The sequence below is a fragment of the Gymnodraco acuticeps genome, unplaced genomic scaffold (genome assembly GCF_902827175.1).
Source record: "Gymnodraco acuticeps unplaced genomic scaffold, fGymAcu1.1, whole genome shotgun sequence".
Lineage (NCBI taxonomy): Eukaryota > Metazoa > Chordata > Actinopteri > Perciformes > Bathydraconidae > Gymnodraco > Gymnodraco acuticeps.
In genome coordinates this window covers 1203196-1220774 of record NW_022992081.1, presented here as the reverse complement: position 1 = coordinate 1220774, position 17579 = coordinate 1203196, and the positions used below count along the sequence as shown (strand labels likewise).

Below are 17579 nucleotides of genomic sequence, written 5' to 3'. Positions count from 1 at the left end.
CAATACTTCCACAGTCAGTGTTCTTCTGTCCGTAACAGAGACACCTGGCCTGCCAGCAGAGGATTAGGCTGAATGACAGCAGATTGGCAGGGAGTGAAGGCAACCAGGATAAACATTAACCTGGGGGCATCAGAACAGCAGGATTTCTGTTTGTTCTCCCTTCTCCAATGTTGAGTTGTTTAGATCTACTGCCCTTAATAGTTCAAAAGAAATGCATACAGTTAATGTAAATGACCATGCTGGTTAATGGCTTTAAACATCTCCAAACAGAGGAGGATGTGCCAAGATGGCTTATTGCATAATGTAGTTAAATGCAGTAATCATTGTTGTCATTGTCTTTATTTAGTCTTGACCACAGTCTGAATATAGCATTGCTGACTCTTCAAGTGTGTTGTCCTGATCCAATCAGGATGAGTTGCAGTCCGCTGGTGTCCATATCAGACTGAGAGCTGGAACTGAGAACTAAGTCAATGCCAGAAAGAAATCCTCTGAGGTTAAGCCGTCACCTTAGGCTAAAGGACAAGTAATGATCGCTAAACCATGACTTGCGTATACTGACAGCAGAGCAAAAGAAAGCTTAATTGCCCGTGAGACAGACTGATTTACAGTAAGTATATACAAACGTTGATCTTTCACCTACAGGCGACCTCAGTAGGTGCCCTGTGTGGTTTGCAACAAGAAACAGTTTAAATGTATGACTAAAGCCCCTAAAACAAATTATGTTTGTAATAAAAACAGCTCAAATGACAGTCACAATGTGAAAATGGTTGCTCCTCCCTGTTATAAACCTATATGGAATTGTCAGCTGATGCTAGTGCGTGCTAGCTAGCCTGATTAGTATGTTGCATCCGTAAAACATGTTAACTTTGATGTTAATTGCTAATTGTATGAAGCAATGCCATATCGCAGACAAATGGAAACTAGCAATTGAGACCATGAACTCATTGAAACATGTTTACTAAGATAATAAATCAAGTAAAAAGCAATTATCTTATACTCTTCTATGCAATCTGACTTCTTCTGGCAAACAATGGACGCACCCAGTGCTGGCCATAAGAAATGAAGAATGAAAAAGCTTGTATAAGGTCAAATAACTATGACCACATTTTAGCACTTGTGAAACCTATCAAACTGCAATGACAAAGAGGAACATGCTCAATTTTGGATACATATGCACAAAAGAAGAATACTGGATAGAGATGACTGCTAAATACAACTGCTAATTAGCATGTAACCGAATGGAAGCCATGCTCATAATGTAATGTTATTAATTTAATTCCATGTTTTTCGTTTACCCTTTATATTATGTTAATCAATGTTACATTTCTTGAATTCTGTTCACAACTGTACACATTTTGAGTCCTTGTTGGTCACAGGTGTTGATTTGTTAAATAGCTACATATGTATGTTTCCCCAACTGTCACCCAATATCCAGGACTGCAGCACATTCATCCTGCGCTCACATGTTCCAGATAACAGCTAATCCAAAAATGTGTCTATGTGTTAATGTTATGTTATCAGATGTTCGTTGATCAGAAAGCTCATTATTTATTCTATAGTGTAGGTCGGATATAGACAGTGGAACATTAAAACTGGGGTCATCTAGCACAGTGTTGAACCCTGCAACAGAAATACCCAGGGCCAGAAACGACACTAGCCTATAGAAATTAAATTAAAACAGTGTGAACTGTGATGTTATGGTCTGAAACCTTCCGGCATCTCACTTCCTCAGATTGACCTTCTTTCTTTATCGGCTCCACCTTAAGCCCTAACCCCCGGCAGCCCTTGAAGAGCTACTCTGCAGGGTCAGTGACGACTTTAGAGCACTGAGATCTCTTCTCTGACGAAATAGGATTAGAAAAACTTCCCCCAAGTCAGAACTGAAAAACCCACATTCAGAAAGTTGCGATTTAGTGGTTGATATCCTAAATTAAAGATGTAGGTGTTGAGAACTTTAATAAAAACTAATAAAAACTATAAGTAGAAGCAGAAATCCAAACAAATATTGTATCTCTTTCACTAGTTTTACACTGCATGCTTGCACCCCTGTCATACAAGCAGAATAAACAATGTAAGCTTTAGAAATTGTTCCACTGAGATTAGGCTGCGGCTGTCCGATTATCTAATTCAAAAGTAATAAAAGGATGCTGTATTAAAGGCTAAGCTGCTCATCTAATCTTCTCTGCCTAATCTCAATCCCTCACTGAATAAGGGCACTCTGTTTTTTTTTTTAACTTTGATGTTTGTCCAGAGAGAGACAGTGACGGTGGAATAATCCCTTTTTTAGTTATGGGCACAAACACAGGGAATTATTGAAAATGCTGATGTTTACCGTGTGTGTGATGTTGCAGCTTCATGTGCTATTAAATGCTTAAAATAAACCCCAACATCTGTCTGTTTTTGGATGCCAACAAGCTAAAAGATATAGCTTCATAACTGCTGCTGTTACGACCTAAACTGACTGTACTTAAAGATCTGAGATCTGCAAAATCAAAAACGTATTTTACATCGATACCCAAATTGTGTCTTTACATTTTTTTCATGTGAGTCGATCATTTTATTTCCAACATGTCTTATCATATAATGTTATTGCCTTTATGTCCATTGTATGTGTACTTCTGTAGCATTAGATATGACTTCTTTGAATCATATAACTTCATATCAAGGCCATCGTTTAATGCATGTCACACTTTTCAACCCCATTCACTACAAATACCCAGATGATGCAAAATTATTAGTAGACAAGATCACTGTATTTCAAAATCTTCCTTTTTATATTGAATGAATCTTCTGCTTACTGTGCCTATCCTTAAATGGCCTCACACAGTCATATTACCACACTCACCTCCACTAACTGAATACACTACACCCTATTAGGGAGTATCCGATCCTCCTGGGCCAGAAATATATTAAGTGTCAGAATAAGATTGACGCACAAGTGATCTTATCTTAGTACTCAGCTTTATTTGACACACAGCAGCTCACTTGGCTCTCCTGTAATGTGCTCTCTTCATCATGTCTCTTCAGGTATATAGGTGTAAGTCGCTTTGGATAAAAGCGTCTAACAAGTAACATGTAATATACAGTAGACAGGATATTCCAAAAATATATAACGCAACTTTTAAACGTGATTTTGGCTCTTTCACTAAAGACAAACCCCCTGTTCATGGCCAAATATCAATTCATTATAAATGAGGATTGTTTTATCTTGAATACAGTCACAACTTAACTCCATCTGAAGTTTGTCAATGATAGTAGAAACTCTACAAACATAAAAACAGGTGTAAGACGTGAGTCTGTTAGGAGAAGGTTAATAGTCACGATACTGACTTGGCACACATCCACGAGAAAAGTGAAAGCCATCCCACTGACTGTCCCTGGCTCTGATCCTGAAAAACTGTTCTGTTTGTCTTTTGTCTTAAATAGACTCATCAGTTAGTCCGACAGAAATAAATCCATTCAGGAAAAGTCTCAATGCATAGTTTGCAAGTCTCTGCCGGCCATACGATGTTATTGGATTTGTGACAATCATTGATTTTCATGTGAACTTCCCAGTTACTTATTTCCTTTGTGTTTCAGAGGTGAAACATGGAGCTAAAGATTGTCTGAAAACCGTCTCTGGATCCTTCGTGCTGCCTCACGCATCACTCTCCTTTGGGATTTGGTGATTGCACGGCGGGCTGTTGACGTTGCTGAAGGAGTTTGGGAAAAAAGAAGGCATGTAAGGGATCACGGCCATTAGAGATGGGGACAACGGGCTCTCATTTGGGGCAGACATGGGGATGATGACATGATCCGTGTCCCACACGTGGAAGGCATTCGGGTGGGAGTGGTTAAGGGAAGGTGGTAGGTGCAGAGGGCTGTTATACCCCTCCCCTTCTCCGTCTTTTTTTATGTCATCTTCGACTGGGCCCAGCAAACAATCTGTGGACAGAAAGAAAGGATTCAGAATAATATTACATAATAACCTCCTCCAACATCCTTACAAAACTGTCCTCACTGTATTGTTACGATAGCACAGAGCAAGTACTCAAAGTACTCAAGAGACAAAAGTTAATTTGGTCTAATTTGAGCCTTTAAATTATCACAGAAATATTTGTTTTAAAGACCGTAGCTGCTACGACAGGAACCTTTACTGGATGATGTGTGGAATTTCTTCTTTAAAGATATACACTTATAACCCCAAGCTTTGAAAAAATATGTGGAACTAACAATTGAACTGAGAGTTTTGGATTGAATGTTCAGGTAATCCCTGATACTAGCTAATTGAGCCAAGTTAGGAGAACAGATGTCTTAGACATTTTCTGATCCTGTCTTTATACTAGAAAAACATGTGAGTTGAGACTCAAGCTGTAATACATGGTGGAGCAACTCAAGTTCAAAAAGCAAATAAAAACGGTTTAGTTTTGCCATCACTGGCTTCATTAAGCATGAATTTATATATACAGTTTGATACTAGATTGTAAGCCGTATAAATGTATCAGGACAAACAGCACAAGATAACTTACTGTTAATTAGATCAACAAGAGTTCTTTTATCCAACTAATGTTAGTTTAAAACGAGTCAGCTCCACTTATAGAAATGAGTACCTGTTATATCCAGCATGAGGTCCTTGATGAGGTGACCAACGATGGCGTAAGCCACAGCAACTATGACCAGTACGGCGACCAGGAGGTAGAGGACAGACTTCGGTAGCTGGATGACGTCCCTGGAAGGAGGCTTGTACTCAGTGTACAGAGGCTTCATGTTTTGAACCAAATACTGAAATGAAAGTCCTTCTTCTGTGTGGTTTAAGTTGGCCATATTCCCACAGTATAAGATACCAGTTCTCCTACAAAAGTAGTTTATTCATCACGTGCAAAGCGGAAAGGTTCCCAATTTGACTCATCCACTTGCCCAGGTACGTGTCACTCCCTAAAATGCAGAGGCAGAGTCAAACACTACTACTTAAAAATAAAATAAATATATTTGATTCAAATATAAGGCAAAATATAATAACAAAGAATAGAAATAGACCAGTGAATACATTTACCCACCTGTCAACGTTTTTGCAGATTCCATATTAGTCACATATGGATTTTTGCTTGTCATTTCACCAACATCCAGAGGATTTTAATGAGTAATATCATGTTGTTTCCATCAGTTTGTCCCTCCACACCAGACATCAGGACATTGTTGGCAGGGTTTGTGCCTCTGTGCTGTGTGCCGTGTCCTCCTCTCAACTGAAATAATCCACACTGTGGGCGTTGACACAGGGAGAGAGAGAGGAAACAGGGATTACACTTCCAATCAGTCTCTCATCCCATCCCCATCCCTCACACAGATGACCAAATCCACGACAATCTGATTGAGTGCCCACACACACACACACACACACACACACACACACACACACACACACACACACACACACACACACACACACACACACACACACAAAGTACATAATAAATCCTTTCTAAGACATTTAAAATTATTTAAGGTCATAAATACATCCTTCTGACTTCCTGACTGGAAAGGTTTAAATTCAATCATGCCCCATTTCCGGAATTCTCTTTTTTATATAACTTCTGATAATCTCTCAACGGTTTCTCTGATTAATGATAAATACGGTTTTCTGTCCATATTTTTAACTGAAGAGTGTTACATTGGTGAAAACATTGGTGGAACTGGCTGGAAAGCTACAGTCTATGGTGGAAAGTATCTGACCTGACAATGTTTAGGTATAGCCTACTTGTTTCCATTTTCTTTGGCACTGTTCACCTAATACCTTCATACCTAATCCTAACCTCCTAATATTATTTACAATACAACTCTCTCTAAAGAACATAACGGGGTTTCATGCGTTTTTAGTTTTTTTTACAAGGTGTTTACATCTTTATGTAGTAAATTATTTGTACAGTGTGCTGTTGCTACTTTCTACCTCTGCTAACAAGGTGAGACCATCTCCTCCTTTCAAACTGTAGCTTTATAAATGTATTATATATATTTGTATCTTATTATTTTTAGTTTCAATGTGTATTTGACAACATCAACATAAAAACGAATCCAGGGGATAAACGTTACCTTAGCGGGACATACATTAGCATTTAGCTGTGGCAGCTAAAAGTGCAGATAGTTAGTTAAACTTATACGTCACACAAACAGCACTGGTCTTCTGACAAGTATATTATAAGCAAAGTTTGTAATATCACATTAATATAACTATATTCATAATGTGGTTTGTATTCGTAAATGTAATGTTACACTTAACAGCCTAGAGGGGGATGCTTAAGCTAAAGGAGGCAGTTAGCTAACGTTAGCTGTAGTTCATTAGACTTGAGCCATCCTCTTTGACTAACGTTACATTGCACAGAACACTAGGTTATTGTTGTTACCAACACTATTTGTGTATTTTTAGCAGGTGTGTTTTGTTTTGTTTATTTTAGATTTGCAGAGTCAAACAAACCAACATGGATTTTTACTTTGACGACCTACCATCCACCTCACAGTCCACTCCCAAAAGCGGACATGAAGATTCCCAAATGGTAACCGATTATCACATTTATCTAAAGACCCAGGAGTCACAACGTTTTTTTAAATAGTCCCAACTGCTTAAGTTTTCCATAAGTTAAAAATGTTCGTCAATATATTTAAAACCGATTTGATGTGGACTGTTAGGTGATCTATGAAACCATTATTGTACAGTAAATGTTTACTGTAAGCAAGCCACCTTGTAATAATACACTCATTGTAATTTTTTCATTGTCCTGGGTGATACAGACAGAAGACACAGACAACGAGTCACCAAGAGGAAAGTCCTCAAGCCTGAGCATGACTGATATTCAAGAGCAGGATACCAGGTTTAGTACAGTCCATTGCATCAACTTCAAGTGATATTTCGTGTAGCAGTTTGGTCCACTTGCTCTAGGATGATGAATTCTCTATTGTCAATATCTTTCTTAGCTCGAAAGTAACTGACATCAGCAGGAGAGTTCAGGAGCTGGTGGAAAATATTAACAACAGCCGCACTAGTGACCAGAAAGTGATGGACAGCTTCCAGGACAAGTTAGTCGCAAAGGTATTTTTAATCATAATTTAGTCTACATCTTTATACATACTTAAAAAATACTCTTTTGTGAACTTCACTTAGGCCCTGAATACACCTTGAATCTGTCATTCGTAAATTATATTTATAAGTGAGCTTTTTTCTATCTACTGTTTTGGTCTACTTGAATGTAAATGGCACATTATGAATGAGTGCCTTTACTCTGCCCACAGCTGTTCTATTTTATTTGATCCCTTACATTTAATCCCCTAGGTGACAGAGATGTGTCAGCAGATGAAGGAGCACTTGTTCACGGTGTATGAAGAGAACAGCAATGAGATGCAGCTGAAGTTGCTGGAGTTGTCGGAGGTGCTGGAGAGCTGCACTAAGCTCAACAGTGAGCTCCTGGAGGCCAGTCATGCACTGGCAGGTCTCAGAGGGGCCTTGGCTATTAGCCAGACATCAGAACCCTAAAAACTAGTAATTGTTCCGATGTCCGCATTATTTGTTAAATTGTTCTGAGTTTGTTAATGTGCTCTTTGGTTTACTATGTTGAGTATTCTGAAAAGTTGCCTTTTTCTTCCTATTTTTCCATGAATACACGGTACATTGTGTCTTTGCTTATAGAACATTATTATTAATTGCAATTATTTACATTTTCAGTACCACAAACATCTAATGTGAATGTCTACCTATTTCTGGTGTGCAGTTCATACATGGCTTCTTAATCAAACATGCCCAGGTAAACATTGTATTGCTTTTTATGTGTGCTAATGATTGCATTAAAAGAAGACTAAAACAAAAGCTGAACCCATGTTTATGTATGTTCAATTTCAGAACTTTGAGTCAATTAAAAAAGTATAGCTTACAAGCGGAATAAACCACAATATTTTTGTTCTTAGATGTTTGCACCATATCTTAAATAAGTCAGCAAAGATAGTGTGATCTTTAATCATAAGTTACTAACATGATAATGTAAAATGACAGCAGAACACAATTATCAATTGACCTATTAATGTCTATTAAGATATTTTTACATTCTGAATCACAGCTACAGTCACATCTTACCATTAATTTAAAGCCATTTATTTACATATTTAATTGTCACAAAAACTCATATTGCCGCAACTTAACATGCACCAGGATTTATGTTTTACTCATATGGGTTTACCAGATGAGAAACAGGAAGCACAGTATAAATCCAGATCATTCCATTTCAACATTTTACTTTTCAACAGAAAACGACTGCAGTCCAGTGATGGCTCTGCCCAGGATCAAGGCATGAATGTCATGAGTTCCTATAAAAGAAAGAACAATGAGAAACCTTTATCAACAAGTGGTTTTCACATAGATGAGGAAATACTTCTCTTGTGAGTAGTAGTCTCCAAACTTTCCTCAGTCCTCTTTAGATAAGAGAATACACATTGTTTTGAATAATAGTTCTGCCAAATTACAACAGGATCGTTTGATTTCTATTTTTTATTTAAAGTTTGCTATGTATAAACTTGATTTATTATTGGACAGTGTTCTAAAAAGTGCATTTCTTAATCAACCTCTCATAATCTCTGCACTGCTCTGACCTCTGGTGGTTGAGGTAAATAATTGCAGCTACGTTTCACATCTTTTTCACTACAATAATGACTTATGTCGGTATTTAAAAAATGCATACTAGATGTATCTGGGTGTGTGCTTACCCTCGTATGTGTTGACTGCTTCCAGGTTCATGACGTGACGGATGATGTGGTACTCATCTGAGATGCCGTTTCCTCCAAGCATGTCTCTGGCTTGTCTGGCAATATCCAAAGCCTTGCCACAGCTATTCCTCTTCAGCATGGAGATCATATCTGGTGCCGCTCTATTAGGATAAGAACACATTAAAACAAACTTTTTTTTCCTAGAAGACAGCATCAACCGCTGAGATAGCTAGAAAAGACGCTAACAATGTAATGATAGTAAGAGAAGACTCACTTCTTGTCATCAATAAGTCTTCCAAGGGTCAGACATGACTGCAGCCCAATGGTGATCTCTGTCAGCATGTCAGCCATTTTCTTCTGCATCAGCTGGTTCCTGGCCAGTGGCACCCCGAACTGGATTCTGATTGGAGGAAAGAAAGATATGAAAACCAATCCATTACAAAAAAAGATGAGGCTGGCATAACAGAAGGAGAACTGGATTCAAACACAGTATGGTAATGTTTAAACTTTTTCCCTGAGGTTGGACTTTGTTATGTCTGTTAGGTCGTTCGGCTTTAAAGGGATAGTTGTGATTATTTGTAGTGTTGCAGAATGAGGTTCTTATCTGAAGTCGGGAGTATAATGTACTGCTCAGGAGCCTCATTTATAACGCCGTGCGTAGGATTCACGTGGGAAGGTTGCTTACGTAGTAGAAATCCAAAAAATAGGTACAGAAATGTTCCGACATTTTCCGATTCACCAAACATTGCGCACCGGCGAGGAAAGTGCGTACAGCACTTCCTACGCCGGTTTCCCTTTATAAATCACAATCGACTCGAAATGCGGTGCAGCTTTTGCGGGCTTCCCGTAACGCCCATATTTGCCTATAAATAGTCAAAGAAACGCCCATTCATTCATTCATTCATTCTGACTGACTTTATGAAGAAGATCGCAGGAAATGACGACAGACAAGCTAAAAAAGACATCTCACACCGTGTCAGATGTGGGTTATTTTGGGGAGGTCGAGATAAATCATATTGTTTGGTGGATGCCGTTTGAACCAGAGCAGCAGCATGGAGGTCGGATCGTCACCAAAATAAATAAATAAATGGCCCGAAAAAGGTTCATGACAAAAACAATACACATAGCCTTCCTCAGGCAGTGTGTTTGTACCGGGGACAGGAGACCCCCCTTGATGAGAAACTCTAAGAAGTGAATGGGGAATCCCCCCGGTGTGGAGTCATGACGACTGGATCTGAATTATTTGTTTGTATTTGGTGGTTTGTGTCCCAGCTGTCGATCAGCTGTGCGCAGCGTCTCCGCTGCAGCCTGTGCATCTCAACCCCCCCCCGCAGCAACTCTATATCCACCAGTTAAAGGAAATACAACTAATGTGTTGTGTTATATCAGCTGTACAATTTACCACATATGGTGTTCTTAGTTTCCATACCTCCTGTGTTTTACGAGCGACTTATCAAGTCTTGGCAAACGGCATAAAACACGATTAAACATGATAGTATATAAAACCATGCTCGTATCAACAACCTATAGAAATGCAAAATGGCGTCAGTTTAGACGTAATTCTATCCTCCTGCTTACCGCATCATTTATGAGAAAACATTTCATAACATTAACACAACATATTCGAGGTGGTTTTAAATAACATATCCGTATTTATTTATTTCTCCAAGTTATGTTTTTGTGTGCACTGAGGAGTCTCAAACAGGCGTTTGTTTAATCATTTTAAGATTGGCTTTAATCAATGTTTAAAAATGAATTCTTCATATATGATAAATGAGAGGTAGCCTATCATTCTATTATTTCCACATATTTCTCTCCATTCTTCCTTCTGCCAACGGTGTCGCAGTTTCTCGTCTCTCCCGTTGTTATGCTTAGTGCGTACGTATGGGTTAGAGTTTGCGTGGAGGACCGCACATTTTCCCATCAAGTTAGTATTTTATAAATCGCAAACATTGCGTAGAAACTGGCGTACGCCATCTTTTGAGCGTATATCCCTTTGTAAATGAGGCCCCAGTACAGGGGCAGCAGCAAAACATATTTTAGTCTCGTAAAAAACCTTGCTTGAAATAGTATCAGTTGTCAACTTTATTTGTAACATTTTCACTGGTTAACCTTGCCATCAGACAGCCCTTTCGTTTGGTTTACTTTGTTTGTGTTGTGTAACTTTAAAAATCTTAATGTTTGTATTCAACAATGGCAACCGATTACACATAATGGTGAAGATATTTCAAATACGGGCGTACACAAATCAACTGATATTGATTTTTGAAGGTGGCTAAATCAAGTTTTCCGGCTGCAGGACTGGTAATACACCAACTATGGATAAGGACCTCATACAACCAGACTATAAACAATCCAAACTATCCCTTTACCTTAACTGAACACAAAAACTGTTAACAGAAGGTCATGTACCTGTCCAGAGTGTACTGTCGGGCAGCGTGGAAGCAGAATTCAGCAGCTCCCAGAGCTCCCCATGCAATGCCGTACCGAGCGTTGTTCAGACAGCCAAAGGGACCCTGATCACAAAGGTCAATAACCAAAGAAATATTAGATTTTAAGATACAGCACTTGATCTCAAAGATGTAAGAGAACTTGGACTAAGAGAGCAGCCACTTACAGCCAGACCGGAGACATTTGGCAGCAGGTTCTCCTGGGGAACCTCCACCTCATCCATCAGGATCATGCCGGTTGCAGACGCCCTCAGCGAGAACTTTCCTTCAATCTTGGGGGTGGCAAAACCCTTCATTCCACGCTCCAGAATGAAACCCCGAATCTTGTCATCTTCACACTTGGCCCACACAACTGCGATGTCTGCCTCGGGGGAGTTTGTAATCCTAGCAGATAGAGAAGAGTGAAGAACGAGAAAAACATGAACTGCATGACTGTATATGTAAGTATTTCACAAAGGGCTTGACGCTTGGAATGGACCAAAGTTTAATTTAACGTTTTGGACCTCAAATAACAAGCTAACCCACGAGTGTGATTTACAGCATTTGTTAAGATTTCATACATACTAGCATATAGTATAAGTTATTTTCACATTGTTGGTCTCTAAACAACTCTGTATCTTCAATTTCTCCCATTCTGCTTTGAGATAGCACTCAAGAAAGCCAACGCTCCTTGTATGTGACTACCCACCAGGTCTTGGCTCCGCTGACGCTGAAGGTACCACTGGAGGGGTTGTATTTGGCCTTGGTCTCCATGCTGCTGGGATCACTGCCGTGGTTGGGCTCTGTCAAGCCAAAGCATCCAAGGATTTCTCCACGAGCTGCGAGGAAAATAAAAACATGAGGCACGATCGTAAGTACGTCCTTTTGCCTTTTATTCAAGCATACCAAATGCAGAACATTTGTTTCTCACCGAGTCGGGGCAGGTACTTCTCCTTCTGGGCGTCCGTGCCGTAAGCATAGATCGGGTGCATGACCAGGGAAGACTGGACACTCATGACCGATCGATACGCGCTGTCCACTCTCTCCACCTCTCTGGCTATCAAGCCGTACGCCACATAACTCGTTCCTGCACAGCCGTACCCTGCAGGGTGAATAAAACACCAAGTAATGAGCTATGAGTAATTCTTATACAAACATATAGAAAACAAATGTAAAGACCTTGAAGCACACACTGGTGAAATAATTTCCTTTAATTTTAAAAAGACCTAAAGATTTTGTAAAAATTGCACCTGACCTAATCGAAAAATAATAAAACCCAATATTGTAATGAAATGTACTGATTGATGGTGTAATAACATCTTACATTATTCATTTATGTTGTGCTTGAATACATGAAATCAATGACATGTAACATGACACAATATAATGTATAATAATAGTATTATAAATGTTGTATACTTGCACACTTAACATTTCTGAGGGCAAAACTATTATTGGTGTTGAGTTTTATAACAATGTAGGTGCATATTTTACAAGTTTAAACATGTTTGGAAGATATTGTTATTTAAACATTTGTTTCAGTAATTTTTGTATTCCGTAGTACGAAATTGTGAAGGTGAGGCTTTGTTTCATTTTACCTTTAATAGTTGGGCCTAAGACGCCCAACTCTCCCATCTCTGAGACAATTTCACGGTGAAAATCTGTAGCATGTTGGGAAAATAAAAACTGACAGTCAAATATTAATCAGAAACCAAACACTTTTTGCACAACTTAGATATTCTAACAGTTGCAACTCGAAAAGTGAGTAAAAAAACAAAACATAATTCCTCTGTATGCTTTGCTTACGTTCATGTCTGTTGGCCATGACGATGCGGGGCATGAGCTTTTCCTGGCAGTAATCACGGAAGGTGTCTCGGATCATGATCTCCTCCTCTGTAAGCTGACTCTCAATATTCAGAGCGTCCCGCCAGTCAAACGCCACCTTGGCTGAGGGTCGGTCATACACATAAACACACTGGTTATGTCACTATGTCATGTGACAACAGGTTGTGTGAAGTAATCTGGACAGTTCAGGATGGACTTTTAAAAAATAACTTCACTCACGTGCTTTCGCCGGTTTTTTGATTTCTTCAACATCTAAAAAGGAAGAAAAATTAAAATGTGCTTACCTTAGAGACATTTAAAAAACGTACTGTTTATCTGTTTTGCCTTCCTGTGAGTTCTTTTCATTTTGGACAAAGGTGAAGAAGTTTGATATGTCTCTCAAAACAATCACTCTAAACTTATATATATAAATATAATATACATATATTAAAATAACTATGATAATAATTGTACCTTTGATTGCTGTTGCAGCTGTGCCCTGGGCTCTGGAAGCAGCAACAGCAGCACATTTCGGGCTGTTGCAGAGCAGACGGGTGACAGCACCTCTGAGAGCCATTTGTTTTCTGAATAAAGTGGAAACAAGATGAAATATTTATTAAAATGGTATTACATTTCAAAATGAAAGCACATGTCAAGTAGGTTGAGTTCCCAGGTGAGAGAAAACCAGATTGTCAGAACATAATATAATATAATGTCCTTAATTAGCTCTGAACAGTAGCCTATAGTGAGTTTAATTGGTTCATAAAATCACTTTCTGTTTGAGTATTAATTGATATTATTGCATTAATATCACTTAAAATAGATGGTTGAGTATAGAATAGACCCTTGGTTACAGTTACAATACGGTTAAAAAAGTTAAAAGAAAATCCAACTTTAGTCTGTTTACAATGTTAATCAGAACAAACTAGCATGCTGTTACTTTGTGAGCAACGTAGGCTACATGCAATAATAATAACAACTCTGTGACTTTTTTGTAAGAAAGATTTGTCTAAACTGTACCTTAATTCTCACGGTGAGTTTTCTCGAGATCCTATGACTTCTCAGCGGTGAGTTATAAAAGTTGCTTAAGTAACATCTCGCCGGTAGCAACGTCACAGCGAGACGTAATATGACGCATGCTGTCCTCCATGACAGGTGAGGCAGGAGACACTGGAGGCGTGGAAGTTGCTCAACCAGCCAATAGCAGTGGGGAAATAATGATATTAAATACATTGGAGAGGTTTATCTGTTGTGAGTGTTTCATGCTGCTTCCTGTACCGTGCTTAGCGAACGGTTTAAAGGTCCAGGAGGCGTGTTGCCACACTCAAAATGGCGTATATGCAGTGCTGTGTGGCCGGGATGTGTAGAGGGTGTTGGCCCACCGCCTCCATTCCATTGGCTGGTAAAATAAGAAGCAATGTACAGAGGGCCTGTCCCAAACATCAGTAAGTGACTCTGCAGCTGACAACAGGTCAATGCAAAAAGAGCATAATCACACATTATGATGTAATAGTTGGATTGTCTGTAAGGAAAATCTTTTTTTTATAGGTGGTATTGTAGAGCCAAGGAGGCCCCTAAAAGTTGTGATACCCCTTGAGATGCAGAACAAAGCAAAACCATGTTTGGCCATTGCTTACATATTTCTAGTTGAGAGGATTGTTCTTTAAAAAAACTATAATATAGAACATTAGCATGTATCTAATAATAATAAAAATGTCACCAAATTTGGACTAGGTGTTCACAGGCAGGCATGGCATACAATAAACACTTCAATAATACCTTTTTCCATATTTGTAATTTATACACACGTGAATTATATGCAGAAATGTAGTATGACATTTAAAATCCAAAGGGGGACCCAGCCCATTGAAAATGTCCACTGTAGTGGACATTTTGTTAACATGCATCTCCTTTTACTCTTTTGAGCTACTCTATCAATCCCTGATGTGCTGTACAGAGGACATCCTGGTCTTTCCAGTGATATGTCATTGGTTAAAATTGCATGCTGGGAAGTTCCTCTTTCTTTTCATCCAAAATGGCTGGCATACCAACAACAACATTTTATAGAAGCAGGAGGAGAAGTCAAATATTGTTGAATAATTGTAATTTTTACCATGAAAATCATATATGTTCTTGTTTATTAACATGTGAGGAACTCTATCATTAGTTCTGAAAGCAATTAAATAATTCAAGTTTTGAAATAACAGCTCTTTTATAAATGTCCATCCTAGTGGACGTCAGGACCATCTTCATGGACTTTATGACTCAATATTGTTGCAGGAGACGGAACTGAAGCAGATATTTTCTGCACCAGATAGTTCAGGGAGATTCAGATTTAGAGCTCTCAGGTGATGAGAGAGATGAGGCTTTCACACCTGGGATAGAAGAGGGTCAAGAAGAAAGGGGGGAAAGATGCAGGAGGCTCCATGAGCGCACAGATACAGACAGAGACAGATAGGGACGAGCTGGAAAGACATGGCCCTCTGTGGGCCCAGAGTAGCACGTATGTCTTATTGTTGTTTTTATTTTAAGTGGAGCCATGAAAAATGAGAATTGTCTCAGGAATGCAAGCTTTGTTTCTATGAGCATGGTCAAATGGAGACCACATCCATAAAACTAGTCAATATGACTCTACAGCCCATGCCGACTGGAGTCAATGAGGTACTTTTCCCAGGACATTGACGACAAAGTCTTTGAAGATCTGGAAAGATTCACCAAAAACCAAACTAGTTTTTTAGTGACCAAATAAACAGCAATGTTCAGATCAATTACTTATTTAATATGTTTTAAATAAAGGTGAATGTATTCTTCCATTAATATCACTCTACCATCATACGTTACATAGTCTATCTGTTCATTTTGGCTGTCTTTTCAAACTAAAATGGTCCCGACGTCCTCAGTGGACATACTGTAACATTTAAAAATTAAATTAAATTAAAAAAGTCTAAATTGCAAGATTTATTTTCAACCCTAAATAGGTAGGAAATCACAAAAAAAGGAAATTGGAAGACACTTTTTTTTCTCGGGTGGTCCCAGGAGGATATGCAGTGCTGTGTGGCCGGGATGCTGTGTAGAGGGTGTTGGCCCACCGCCTCCAGTCCATTGGCTGGTCAAATAAGAAGCAATGTACAGAGGGCCTGTCCCAAACATCAGTAAGTGACTCTGCAGCTGACAACAGGTCAATGCAAAAAGAGCATAATCACACATTATGATGTAAGTAGTTGGATTTTCTGTTTTTTTATAGGTGCACTTGTAGAGCCAAGGCCCCTAAAAGTTGGGATACCCCTTGCGATGCAGAACAAAGCAAAACCATGTTTGGCCGTTGCTTACATATATTTCTAGTTGAGAGGATTGTTGTTTAAAAGAACTATAATATAGAACATTAGCATGTATCTCTGGAAATAATAATAATGTCACCAAATTTGGACTAGGTATTCACAGGCAGGCATGGCATACAATAAACACATATTTCATTAATACCTTTTTCCATATTTGTAATGTGAATTACAAATATGAATTATATGCAGAAATGTTGTATGACATTTAAAATCCAAAAGGTTTGTATATACTTTTCTTTCATTATAGTAAGTAGGATTTACATTTTTTACTTTAAGCATACCAAATACTTATCATAAAAGTAAATATTTAACTATTCAACTCTCCCCCCAGATGTCACCCATATTAAATGAATACATTTGAAAAATTAAAGAATAAACAAAAGTCCATTATAGATTATATAAAGTATAGATATACACAGGGGTCCCCCGTATGCGCTTTATACAGCAAAATAAACCCAAAACTAGACACACAAAACTCAAACCCTGAGCAGCATTAGAAATACACTGGACACGTAAGACAAAACACTTTTTTCAAAAGATTCCATGAAATGTTACCAGATAACAATGCAGCATTTCAAAATATGCCAGATGAGTTGGACACTTCCTTTCAATTGGATTTAAGTTTTATTATATATTTATTTAAAATATAGCATTTTTTTATTGAAATTGTCATTTGACCAAGTCACCGCACATAAAAGCAGCATTATAATCAGGGGTGCACATAACTTTTTTGCCCTGGTTCTCAAAGGAGCACCTGGAGATGTTGCTTGGTGCTCATCCTTAGAAGGAAATAAACCGTAACTTTTGAGGGGGTCTTGACTTTATTTGCCAGACACACGGCACTGAACCCACATGCAGAGGTGAACACTGAACACACATGCAGAGGTGAACACAAGACAACATTAGCACGACCAGTAATCCTACAAGCTGTCATCACTACCCTCCTGACTGTTCTCCTCACTGTCTTCCTCTCTGTCAGACATGGTAGCTGATGATGTAGGCCTACTACTTTCTCTCTGGTTGAGTCTGCGATTAGATGCTTGCACCCACAAGTCAACAGCTGGTTTTGGGTCGAAAGTCTCTGTTGTCATCTTAGACAAGTGGATGTAATCAAATAAGTATGTGAACATAACCAATAGCCTACCATAGCCAATAACAAATTAATGTAACTTATTTTATTTGTGTTGTTCATTCATATCTTATTTTACCTTAACATTTATTTATTTATGCTTTTTTTTTGTATCTCTCCAGTTTTAAAGGATATTTT

General features: G+C 38.6%; 2 protein-coding genes across 3 annotated transcripts; one reads left to right on the top strand and one right to left on the bottom strand.

Annotated features, from left to right (window-relative positions):
- Positions 1-5682: 5682 nt before the first annotated feature.
- syce2 (synaptonemal complex central element protein 2) lies at positions 5683-7831 on the top strand. Of its 2 annotated transcripts, XM_034202446.1 has the most exons (5): positions 5683-5936; positions 6429-6527; positions 6763-6842; positions 6946-7060; positions 7301-7831. In XM_034202446.1, exons 2-5 carry the CDS (start codon positions 6453-6455, stop codon positions 7499-7501), a joined length of 471 nt encoding a protein of 156 aa, XP_034058337.1. In that variant the 5' UTR covers positions 5683-5936; positions 6429-6452; the 3' UTR covers positions 7502-7831. The 2 variants fall into 2 exon arrangements, with proteins under 2 accessions (XP_034058337.1, XP_034058338.1); XM_034202447.1 differs by having other exon boundaries at positions 5683-6527.
- An 85-nt stretch (positions 7832-7916) lies between these two features.
- gcdha (glutaryl-CoA dehydrogenase a) lies at positions 7917-14113 on the bottom strand. The gene is made up of 12 exons (XM_034202445.1): positions 13995-14113; positions 13449-13558; positions 13215-13247; positions 12957-13097; positions 12749-12811; positions 12082-12252; positions 11860-11989; positions 11339-11555; positions 11134-11237; positions 8996-9121; positions 8722-8882; positions 7917-8325 (listed from the first exon to the last, which is right to left on the bottom strand). Exons 2-12 carry the CDS (start codon positions 13549-13551, stop codon positions 8252-8254), a joined length of 1323 nt encoding a protein of 440 aa, XP_034058336.1. The 5' UTR covers positions 13552-13558; positions 13995-14113; the 3' UTR covers positions 7917-8251.
- Between the last annotated feature and the right edge of the window lie 3466 nt (positions 14114-17579).